This window comes from Enoplosus armatus, chromosome 15, assembly GCF_043641665.1.
Source record: "Enoplosus armatus isolate fEnoArm2 chromosome 15, fEnoArm2.hap1, whole genome shotgun sequence".
Lineage (NCBI taxonomy): Eukaryota > Metazoa > Chordata > Actinopteri > Centrarchiformes > Enoplosidae > Enoplosus > Enoplosus armatus.
This window is the reverse complement of record NC_092194.1, coordinates 17043667-17056531: the sequence shown is the minus strand read 5'-3', so window position 1 is coordinate 17056531 and position 12865 is coordinate 17043667. Positions and strand designations below refer to the sequence as shown.

Here is a 12865-nt window from a genome sequence, read left to right as displayed (position 1 = left end):
GACAACCATTATGGCAAAAATCGTGAAAGAGGTGTTCCACCTTTCCCCCTGGCTCCGCCAAATACTATGCCCAGCTCTAACTAACAAGCACGGCCACAGATAGACAATGAAAGTGGATTGAAGAGCAAAGCTAGCAATCTCACAAAACAGAGCACTAAAGCGATACATGAAAGATGCATGCACACAGACTGCAGATGAAGAAACAGCAAGTGTAGTCCCCCCAGTATGTCCCCTCGTATTATGCGCCACACTCAGATCTTTACATTCAAAACATGGTGGTTCTATGAGTCCATACATCTGCAGCAATCCGAGTTCTATGGCAACCTGCCCTTTAAAATCCTAATGACACTTCAGCAAAGTGTGGTGGCTGAGAGAGGGCGGGAGCCAGGAGGCTTTCCCTCAGAAAGAGCTGAGAGCATCTTATTGGGAAAAGGGGCTAAGAGTGTTGTTGTGATGCCTGACTCCATATTCTTGGGTCATAGATATTCAAGAACCGCACCTCCCTTTCCATTCTCTCTTCCTGTCGCCATAAAACACGAGTCGGGACACAGAGTCCTATAGTCAGCCACCTGCAAATGAGTATCTGTGCAGCGACAGCGATGTGATGAGGCTTGAGCTTGGTGATCTGATGTGTAATAAAGATGGGCGCCGACAGGAAGACTCTTCTAAAGGTGCTTTCTTCTGCACATCAAGGTGTAACATAAATGATCAAAAGCAACTTATCTACTCTTACCTGTCGCTGTACCTTCAAGAGAAATAACTCTTCACATATTTCTCAAGAACTTGGTATGGCACATCACATGATGTTTGAAGCTCTGCTATGCACAGGTGCTTGAAGGACAATATCGGAGTAGTTGTCTATTATTGTACAGTGTGAATGAATGAAGAGTGATTGAGTGCAGTACTCCACGCCACCTATATAAAGCAGAAGTATTGCAATGTGAGGGCCAGAGAGAGAGAGGGTGAGAGAGCTCTAGAGGCCTAAATGAGGTGAAGGGAAGTGGAAGTGTCCAGTAGGGGGTCTGCTGCTGTGGGAAGAGACAGGGAGAAGGGGAAGGGGAGGGAGGAGGGCTTGCTCTACGCGGCGCCTGGGCCAATGCATGAGGGTTTGGGGCTAAGTGTCTCATCAGCATCCAGCTCAGGTGCTGCCAGGGCCCACGCACTAACTATGCCCTGACTTGATTGTAATTGCCTGAATTCAACTCCCGCTGCTCCCTCCTGGCAATATCACAGGCACATTTAACTCCAGAGAGCCTGGGGACCGTGCAGCAGGGCCACAGAGAGCAGCTGACTGCCTCTTGTTGAAGCCTGTGGGCTGCAGGGGGATCCTCTCTTGTGCTGTCTGCTTTGTGGGGGAGGGTCACAGGTGCATGCACCCCCCTCCTCTGGGTGTTTGTGAACATGAAACAAGTGCGACTGCATCGGGTGTACGACAGTGATGGCATGAGCATGACAAAGGTATTTGCTGTTTTAATGTCGCCGTATGGGGAACAAAAACGTGCCCTCTTGCCGTCCTGAGGCCACTTGTTCCAAAAAGCTCTGCAGTATGTGCAACCAAATCCCCAGCAAAGGTTATTGATGAAAAATGTTACTTCTTTCTGAATTTCGGAGGTGTAACTGTGGGTTTTCCAGTGCTATAAAAAACATAAATTATTCAACATTATCTTTAAAATCTCCACACAATCGGACCAAAAAAAATAAAGCAAACACTCATGTTCCTGTCAGCCTGTGTTTATCATGTCCAATTCAAAGCCAAAGTATGCACTTGATTGCTTTGTATTCCCACCTACAGTACTTTTATTTTACACACAGTTGTGAAAATCATTATCACGCTGTGGTTATGCTAATGTTTTGGGGGTTGAAAATTGCTCAAATCTGCTTTCAAAAGAAGAACAAAAACCCTCCAGATGCCAGAAAATATTGAATGAAAAACACGAGACCACCATTAACAACTTTACAATAAGTACATTTGGATTCTCCAAATAATGCATATGAATTTGGCTCCAAATCTGTAGTTATAGAACATTCAAGCTGCCTACATTCGAGTCCCTTTGTTTGTGACATTTGTAACTGACAAGGGCATGAATGAAGTACTTCCCTCTTACGCCAACAAAAGCCCTTATTCAAAAACAAGATACAAAATTACGAGCTGAAATAGATTTTCCAGTGGTAATACGTAATTTATGTTTCCCAATCGGCCAGCTTGGGAAACTGCAGCAGGGTTAACTTAAAAAAGTTAGCCTGTGGCGCTCCTCATCCTGTGATAATAGGGCTGTCTGTAATGAAGAACAGGCTTGTTGCCAACAGGTGGTCTCTTTAAAAGACCAGAGCCACAGCACTCAGGATGGGGAAAAAACTGCCATGGCAAAATGTGTCAGAATCTAATGTTCTGCAGAGTGAAAAGCCTGTTTTCTGTCTTTTGTTCCCAGCTAGAGATTTAGCCTTGTTCCTCATTGTCCGGGGCACAAACGAGCAACAGTCTTTTTTGACACAGAGCCACAGATGAATAAAGACTGGAGCTGACTAGTCACAGGAAAGAGCTTTCTTTTTGGAGGGCTTGGAGCCCATTAAGAGTTTGTGAGATATGAATGGATATGAATCCTCTCCTTCGACCCCACCAAAAAATACAACTGGACCCATAGAAGACAAGGAACACCTCTGTGTCTTTTTACCGAGGTTCCCAAGGACATTACAAGAAATCAGGCAGAGGGAGGACTGATTGACAGGCAGGAATTACATAGAGTCAATGAGGAAGTGGCCCTTTGTTAATTTGAAAGGGTACACTATGGCCACCCAACCTTAGAGCACTAACCACTGACACTAATGTTGACATATTGACTTTATATTCTTGACATAAGCTGTAGCAAATAAGCCAAGTAATTACAGTCACTGCAAACTGCATTTTTGTGATGTAAACTTTTGCTTTTTAGTTAAATTCACTGTAGGAAGCTGCACACATGATGTGCTCATGTAATAAAACAGACAGGATAAAGATGATGAGATATTTAGTGAGCCACTTCATGCAGACGCTAGTCAGCGTGCTCGGCTCAATGGGCAGATGATGGGTGGATCCCAGCAAACGCAGCCCACAAAATACAACCTTTTGTCCAGCTTCATAATCCATTTGTTAAACTCAGACCAATTTGTCCTCATTAACCCTCATAAGGGGACTGTGTCTGAGACAAAAGCTCCTGGGGAACAATGAGCAGCCCCCCCTCCCCTCCCCTGCCCTCACGTCCATCTACATCGCTGCAGCTCAAGTGCTCCCCTTCCCAGCACATTGTGGCCCCTTGTTGCCCAAAAGGTTCCAGTCTATGAGCAAGACACGGACAGAGCCAAACAAGCGAGGTACACCTAAAGGAGGGGGTGAAAAAGAAAATCCCCATTTCCGCGTTGAGAATGAAATATCTTCCGAAAAAACACAATGCAACGTCTTCTATTGTATTCAGGTCACTCCATCAATCAACTCTGAAATAAATCTTGACGTGACATACAAAGAGCAACTGCAAAGAAAAGGAAGGGGAGTTACAGTAATTTCCAAAGACGTGAGAAAGTTGTTTTTTCCTCTCCGTTTCTGTTTTTCCCACTTGTTGCAACATGTATTTTAAAATGCTACGTATTATTGTCTTTTTGTTGTATGAGAAGAAGCACAAAAGGAGCGAGGTACCTCAACCCTTCGATCCGGTGGCTCTAAAAGACAGTCTGTGTCTGTGCTTTCATTCAGTCAACCATGAACTGGTCAAGGTACCTGCTTCAAAGTACCTTTTTTTATTTGCAATTAATCCGTTTATAAGAGTTTCATGTTTTTAAAAAGGTGGATATGTCATTGATGAGGAAGTTCTAACAGACAGCCTCGCTAAACAAGTACATTTACTCAAGTACTGTACTTCACAGTATATAGCATAGTCCTGTAAAATACACAAAACTCAATAATAAAATACATACAGAATAGCACAAACAACAAACAATGATATACGATAAAACTCATTGACAAGCAACAGATTATTCATGACTGTTCTCTCTTTAAAAACTACTTCAACTTGAGTTTAAAATTATCCCAGTGATCCATTTTAAGTTCTGTGGGTAAGATCTACGTGGGGGCTCTTGACAAGTTTTAGTTGTCTATGAGTTGTTAGCAGTTCCATTAAAGGGACATGGTTTCAATAACTGTATGTGGCCCAAAGAGGTAAAATTATCCAATATTTCACATAAAAAGTATAGTATTTTCACTTTGCAGTGGTGGAAGAAGTATTCAGATCCTTAAGTAAAAGTACAAATACAACAAACATATACCCTATAGAAAGTAAGTAGAAAACTCAAATAATTCTTGACTGCAGTTTCAACATAATGCAACAATCCTCCATGTCCCTGTTCTTCAAATGTAGTTTAACTAATAACTGTCAAAAAGCTGAAGCTGGGTTTTGGTTTAAGGATTGTTGCTCTGACAACAGTTCAAGGTGGATTTTAAACCGGTTTCGAAAAAACAAAAAAAATCCAGACTTGTTTCAAATCATGTCATATTTGAAGAACAGAGCCTGGATTAACTCATAACAGAAAAAAAACCCATCTGAATTATTACCCCAGCCGATCGCTCAGTTAAAGCTCTGCGCGAAAGCCTTTTCTCAACATGTCACAGTGTCAAACACAGCAGCGTCCCATTTGATGCTGGTTTGTTGGGTCTCTGATATGTTTTCCAAACAGGGTTGCAGTAATCAGGTCATTTGTTATAATGACAACCATTAGGGGTGATCATCGTCACACAGCAGTCAGGCAGATAAATCATTACACACCGTGTGCATCACAGACATGAACACACACACACACATATTCTCAACATTAGACATTAAAGATGAAAACGTTATCAAATCATGATAAATTCATTTAATGTCATTCATTTTCTGTTTTCTCTTCTTTATCAGCAACAAATTGATGATTCTTTAATGCTTTAAGTTATAATTTAAGAAAAAAATAACTGATTACAGCTTTTCAAATGTAAACATTTCATGATATGATAGTAAATTTTATATCTTAAGGGCTTTGGGAACTTTCCACCATTTGCTGACATTTTATAGACCAAAAGATTAATCGAGTAAGAAATTGGTATATTAATTGAAAAGGAAAATAATCATTAGTTGCAGACCTATTTTCTACCATTAAAGGAACGACTGATTGGATTCAGATTGCACATTACAGTGAAAAGTTTACATGTTAAGCTCATGATAAAATTACGAGTCCAAGTTTTCATGATGAAAAAAATACCTTTATTTACAGAGCAATAAAGTCTTAGTTGACTACAAAACTATTTAGAGGAATACAGTTTTTAAACAAAAGCTCATAAGAAATGTTTGTTTTTAATCAGATATTGTGAGATTGGTGCTAATGAAGAGGCAAGGAATACAAAAAGAAACCAATGAGGCTTGTTGAATGCATTAATAGACATAGTGTTGGTTTGTGGGTATGTTACAGCGGACACTCTGTTCCATATCCAGGCCCGAATTCATTCACCCTCTTCAGTAGAGCCGCTTTCACTGCACTGATCTTCTCATCCAGCTCCGTCAGACTGCAGGCCTGAAGGACAAAGTAAGAAAAAACTGATCAATTGATCAACCTCCACTTACAAAGCTCAGTGAAAGGAAACACAAAACCTACCAACCTGAGCAGGGGATGTCTTTGGTCGCTTGTGCAGGTGACTCTACAAAAATAAAAGTACACATTATACCTTTTTAATTAGCACAATTTCTAGTCGGGGTCGAGCTTTGAGAAGCATACTGAGGTACTCATCTGTTCCACCTCTTACTTCGTCTCAAGGACTGAAACAGAATTTAACTGAGAGACGCAGACACAATGCGATGGAAAAACGTTTTGCAAAACCAAATCCTTTTTGGTTTCCTACTATGAATTTAATGAAATACGAAGAGGTGAACTTTTACAAAGAACAGCGGACATTTGCTGAAGATTTAGAGAAAATACAGTATATATTCATTTAATTTTAAGGCAAATTTTTATATTATTTTTCCTTTATTGGATGTTTTGACAATAGTTAGAGACAGTAAACATGGAAAAAGAGATAAAACTAGAACAGGAGACGTCACAGCTACATGACATTTGTGTAACACTGCTCAGTGAAAAGTGTTTTTGCTCCACATCTTCGACTCTTAACTATAAAACCTTGTGGAATTGCTTATTTCTAAGCTGCTGCATAATTTGTTGAGGTGCCTCCTTTACTGTTCAGTGTTAAAATGTTGTTCCTGAATCCGTGGGCCAACTGTGTACAGCTCTTCAGCAAAACACCAAACTACAGTATTTTCAGAAATTGCCAAAAAAAAAAAAAAAAAAAAAAAAGTGGTACTCCGAATATAAAAGACCCCATCAGTTCATTCAAAGACACTCGACATCTCTTGCTCTGCTCACACAAACATGCAGTGAGTCAAAAGCAGATGGAGAGCAGCATACTCACAGAAGCAGCATGCTGTGCTGAGAAATACCAGTGTGAAGAGACATGCAGCATCTTAAGCACACTTACTCAGATAACTAAGCATACACTGGACAGACTCCTTCAAGATGGGAAATTAGAGTCTGTGCAACTCTGCTGAAGTCTGTCGGGTTGAATATGAAGTCCAATAAACTGCCATCTTTTGAGTCTGCGCTTCTCTACAATGCATGGTGTAGTGAAAAGTAGTCATTTCTCGAGCGAGCTGTCTGCAGTGACCTAAAAGTTAGAAGTAAATCTAACCGAACGCGTTGCATTTTTGACTCAAATCAACTTCAGTGTAACTTGAGGAGGGAAACGTGTTGAAGTATCGGGGCATTTCAGGGGAAACTCCATAAGCATCACCCACAAACTCCTCTCAGTAAGTCGATTTCATTTTGAAATAGCTTTGCCAACTGCAAACCAATATTCTACATGCCAATTTAAGCATTGTACATATTAAATGCACCAACTGACGGAGAGCGTATGAAATGGACAATACCCTTTAAGAGCTTCCCGCCAATACAGTATGAGTCGCTGAATTCAAATACTGTTGAATTCTTGAGTGCAAGAATGGTGTTCTTTCAATCAAAGTATCCAAACTAGAGGATGAACTTCTACAAACTTGGACCAAACCAGAGAGCCACTAGGTGAACTGCACCAAAAACAAGTGAAAAAATATTTTTCATTTTCATAATCCATGTTTTACTGTCATTACTTTATGTCTCATGGTTATTCAACTTTGTCTGAGTTTCTTTTGGTGAACCTCCACCCTGTCAGGTAAAATGTGTATCAGGGGGTGGCACATGGTTGTCTACACCTTCACAAGCTAAAAGAGAAGTATCGCTGTGGAGCAATGTTTTTATGAGCGGGTCCTGGTGTTGTTGGTTTCCGTGCACGCGCACAAGCACATAGGTGACACAACATACTGCAAATGATTTCACACTATTCCACTGAACTACAGGTGGCGATAACAAAGAACCAATAAATACAGCAATTCCCCAGCAAAAGCAGGGAAGAAGAAAAATGCTAGCAAGTAAACATGAATGGAAACAATCCGGGTTTCAAAATATTCAAACAAAAAAAAATTGGCTAATTTTATGCAGAATTAAAATCAAACGATTTCGACGGGTTTGTTTTACCTCAAAGATGCAAAAAAAAGTTGCTTAAGCGCCTAACACTAAATGTGAAAAATAACTTTTGTTTGTTAACAAGAAAACCCGGCAGGGCACATTAAGTTCACACTAGAGAACTGACTAAAATTATAATAATAAGAGGGTGTGGGAATCATACAGTAATTGGTAACACGATACTATCATTATATGTTGCTCCTGATAACAGGTGTATGACAGTGCAGTCAGTTCTGCAATACACAATATGTTAAAGATAATTTATGTTAAATCACTATAACTGTAACTGACTGGAATATACAACTCAAAATTTCAAAAGTCTGAAAGTATTTAGTCACTGCACTGTGAAGTGGTTTTATGTGACCAACCTTTATACACAACTGAAAGTAAACCCTCACCCTTTGTAACAAACAACAGCATGTGTGCTAACGTTTAAAAGTAAAAAGTCCATAAACTGTCAAAAGTCTGTGCTGCCAAAATCATAAGAGCTCTACAGTTCAAATGTCTGCAACAAAGGAAGAGTATACCCATGACTTTTAGTAACTTGATTATAAATATCTATGCAAATTAAGTTAAACAGCACATTTTAAAATAGCACACTACTACAAAAACATTACATCCATTACTGAAAGACCTGTGTATGAACCCTGACTGAAAACTGACTAATAATTATTAAGTGCCTTTCATGTATCTATTTCAAAGCCACAAGACTCACCGTGGACTGAAAGTACTCGGGTGAGAGTCCCTCCAACTCCAGGATACGATCCTCCAGCCTCTTTAGTCTCTGGTAGACACTCAGTGGAACTGGACCCGCTAAGGAATAAAACACTTGTTGAACAGCCTGAATACTGATGATGTTACATGACAAATTCAACAAATGTAGGGTGAAGATTGTGAGTAAGGCCTGTGTTAAAGAGAAGCAGGGCCATAATAACAATAATAATAAATGGATAATGTCACACTGTTTATATCAGGTAAAAACTAATCAACTGGCTTATTTCTTTAACACTGACTTCTTTTTTTATTCATCAAAACTGAACTATCTCAGATGAATTATACTTCGTACACAGACTGCAATGCCTTCATAATCACATTTCATGCATTGTAATGGTAAATTGCTAAAATTTAAAGCGTGGGACTTTTTCTGGAAAAAAAAAGAAGCTAATAATGTTAATGTTAAAGCTAATGTTTAGTTGAAAATGAACACCTGTTAAAGAGTAAGTTAAAAAGTATCTGTCATGACATGTAACCCTTTCAGACACGTAAAACATCAGTGAGACACATTTATTGTATTATTAGTAAAACTTGTGTGTCTTTGTTGTTCTCTGACCTGTTGAGAGTTTCAGGTGAGTCTCGATGTTGTGAAGTCGTTCTTCTGTGGCTGCATTTCCACAGTCTCTTGCCATCGGCCCCCTCTGCTGCTCCCCACCCTCTCCTTGGCCTCCCCCACCACGGGTCTGGGGTCCGTAAGTGTTTACCACCCGCGTAACTGGCCAGTCAAGCAACAAAACACATAAACAGGAGCCATAATGCATTATTAACCAGAGAGTAGTTAACAAATGTGGTTTAACAGTCTTGCACCATGTACAAAGCATGCAGATCGTAGAGGTGTCCTACAAAACACTTGACATTTGTTAGGTAGTTTATATTAATTCAAAGCAATAAATCTGTTGGTGCTTTAAATTGTTCAGCACTTTTGTTTTATGATTTCTGGGATCAAGCTGAGCAAAAAACTGATTTTTCTTATGATGATATAATGTACTGTAGAGTTACATTTGAAGTGAATTGTATTCATTAAAGTAATGTTACTTGTTAAGTCATTTCTAACAAGATTTATAAGGACTACAGACCTAAACATGATGTGTGTAATTTAAAAAATGATGGCTACAGTTTGTGAAATAAAGCTGTTATGAAATGTCACATTGACATTTGTGGCAAATATTTATTTTCTTACCTTTCACGTGGCTTTTAAAACCTGGATAAGGAGTGAAAACTGCATCTGTTCTGGCACAGCTGTTTTCTACAGAGGAGAAATTTTGATTTAAAAATGTATTTAGAATGTGATGTCAAAGTGACTAGGGAAAAAAAAAAGTATATCTCACTTAAATTACAACTATTACCATTAGTGTGTCCTGATTCTGTAACTGGTGTCTCACACAGGCTTTGAATTAAAAAAAGGCCCTCTGTCTCATGTTTTTCTGGACTAAGCTGGTTGTGTTTTGAGGCCGAATGTGTTAGCTACTTCAGCCCCACTCTTGGAGCAGTTCAGCCTGACCTCTCGCCTGTGGAAATCAGCTCTCTCCCAAACATTGGCAATCTGTGTGCAGGCTCCCTCTCCACCCTGCCCCCAACCTCTCTCCCATTCTCACCCTGATTGCAGTCGATCACGTTGCAAAACTCGCGTACATTGTTTTCATTGATCTCCATCTGCTTGCGTTCCATAAATGCAGATATTCTTCGCTCAATCTAAGGTCACAAAGGAGAGACAACACAGATAATGAGATACGATGGATTGATGAGCTACTGATGGGTGTCAAGAATGCAATGAGGTTTTTTTGCCTATGTAATGATCTGGGACAAGCAGGGTGCAGCAATTTACATTACATGGAATGAGAAATGTAGGAGGAGATTATTTCAGGTAGCCAAAAAATTTAATTTCTTGCCATCATCACGTGATGGAATATGAATACTGTTTGCTTGGCTACCAAAATAAATGCACAACAGAATGGGGCCTCTTGTCCTTCATCCACATGCAATCTCAGAGTAATGAGCATCCACTTCATAATCCATCAAGGACCTGGCCCTCTCTCAAAGCCCTCCAGCAATGTGGTCTGTTCTACCCGACCACAGCACTAAAGAACCCCTTATTCTCTGCTGAACTAGGCTGATCAGATCTCCATCAAGCATTTGCTTCACTGCGGCACGTCATGTGCACATCATTGGGTGCAATTACTTATGATTATTCATTTGCTTGATGGAGAGTAAAGAGGGCTCTAAAAATGTCACTGCCAGAACAGCTGACAGATCTGCTGACTGAGACCAACCTCTGATTTCCTGGCTCTGATCTGGACCATGACGTCATCAGCCGCCGTCTTGCTCTCTGCTGCCTCTGAGCTGAGAGGATGGTGCTCAGACAGTGCAGTCGTCTGCTCTGTGAGTGACGATGAGGTGACAGCATCATCTGACGGGTTGTCTTTTGGAGATGATGCATCACCATCAGCATCTGCCAGTGTCTTTAAACTTTCTGAAACAGCCTATATAAACAGTTGGGGCACAAAGAATATTGCATCAAAGAACAAATAAGATTTTTTAAATTAAAGACCTTTACTAACAAGGAAAAAGGGTATGTTATATTACAAAATAGGTATGTCTCAAATAATAATGTATTGGTCATCAAAAACAGAACCTTTAGCCTTAACAATATAAAATCATGCAATTTAACCAATGTGAAAATGTAGAAATTAGCAATCTATAGTGTGTAGCCACTTTACCTGTAATTTGGTGATATGCTCCTGCAAAGAGATGTAGACGTGAGCGTCCGGAGATGACAGAGGATCCACAGCACCGATGTTGACTTCTATTCTCAGAGCGGCATCACTTAATTTGAGCTTAATTTCAAAATCACAAACAAAGTGAGGTGACACTGCCCTGGACATTAGTGGGAGGCAGATTCAGTGTTTGACATAGATTAGCAAGGTCTGATGATAATGGACACATTTGTCAAGTAATTGTAAGTTACTATCTACAGATTCTACTAGGGTTAATCATTTAGTTGTCAAGAAAAAAATGCTGGTAACAGCTTCTTCAATGTGCAGTATTAAATAATAAGTATTTTCCTGTTTTATATAATTATAAATTGAATATCTGTGTGGTTGACTGTCGGTCAGACAAAACTATTACTATTTTCGGATATTTATCAATAAAATAATCTTTACTCACAGCCCTAATTGTAAAACAGTGGTGCAAAGCCACTATGATACTGCTACTAATACTAAAGATTTAGCTCATGTACATGATGGAGGTAGGTGCAAGGACATTCATATATAAGTGTAGAAATGTTCACACATTGTGTAACGTTGCTTGTTCTTCATTTACAAGACAAGGGGCAGGAATATAGATTACATGTACGGAATAATGCAACCAAACGGTCATTTGTTAAATATAGGTTGCAAGGAAGAGCTAGAAACGGCGATGCGTATGGGGGAAAGTTAAAGTGAAATTAATGAGATGAGTGCGATTTTCCCTAAATTGATGAGACAAAGTGGCTCACGTTAGGTTAAGTGTTAGCCATGTCTGAACGTGTAGATAACTACGAGCTGGTAAAAATGAAAATTAAACAATCTAGCAGAAACCCAAGCACTCATACTTAGTAGCAACTTGCTTGTCAAAAGCACCGCCTGAATGTTGAGAAACAATGAGTGAAGTGAGAGGCATCTAAACAGTCCTGCTACACCGGGAAGCTAAAAACATTAGCATGTAGCTAGCTAACAACACGGACTAAAAGAAACGTTGCTTGGGGCTTCATGGCTCAAACAATGTCAACCAACCTCTTTGCCGAAGTCTGCTAGCAGCTTCAGTATCACACAAATGCAGTCCCTGTAGCTGGACATTTCACTGGATTCATTAGGAGGAGCGTGACTTCCACTCAGCTTCATTGTCTCCGCCATTGCAGTTCAACGCCAGCAGAATACTGCCCGCTGATTGGTCAGAATGAGACAGCGTGCGCGCAGGAGATGAGAGCGAGGCTGCACACGCGCACACACGCATGCGTGCACTGACACAAGGGTGATTTGTGGGTAGTTGTTCACAATAGCATAGAATAGAGTATACTTATTACTATAGGTTTATATCACAGTTTATAGAAAATAATGTAATCTAATAATGATTTAATTCCCTTTATTTGGCGTGGGTTTTAATCTAATCAATCATCTACTGCTGTTTTTCAATTGTTAATAGGAATATTTGTTTTAATATCTTTGATTTTTTATTTTTTTATTTTGATTAATTTATTTTAAAATATTTTACATTTTACTATAGATTGCTGCTTCAATGCCTGCCTGCAAACCACATTTTCTTCAGGATAACAATAAAGTTGGTGAATGTTAAAGAAGTTGAGTTAAAATACTTCATACTCCAAGTAAAAGTCCTGCCATAAAAAAGTACAGAAATATTAACAGCACAATGTACTTAAGCATCAAACTTAAAAGCACTCGTTATGCATAAGTGTTACAGTATGCTATATATTATATTATTGGATAACATGTAA

The 12865-nt window shown here is 39.5% G+C and overlaps 1 protein-coding gene across 2 annotated transcripts; it reads right to left on the bottom strand.

Annotated features, from left to right (window-relative positions):
* Positions 1-5320: 5320 nt before the first annotated feature.
* On the bottom strand, positions 5321-12266 carry mbip (MAP3K12 binding inhibitory protein 1). Of its 2 annotated transcripts, XM_070920675.1 has the most exons (9): positions 12147-12266; positions 11091-11207; positions 10644-10853; positions 9969-10065; positions 9554-9619; positions 8930-9088; positions 8315-8412; positions 5654-5692; positions 5321-5568 (listed from the first exon to the last, which is right to left on the bottom strand). In XM_070920675.1, the coding sequence occupies exons 1-9, from the start codon at positions 12264-12266 to the stop codon at positions 5461-5463; spliced, it is 1014 nt and encodes a 337-aa protein (XP_070776776.1). In that variant the 3' UTR covers positions 5321-5460. The 2 variants fall into 2 exon arrangements, with proteins under 2 accessions (XP_070776776.1, XP_070776777.1); XM_070920676.1 differs by lacking the exon at positions 5654-5692 and having other exon boundaries at positions 12147-12265.
* Positions 12267-12865: the final 599 nt, after the last annotated feature.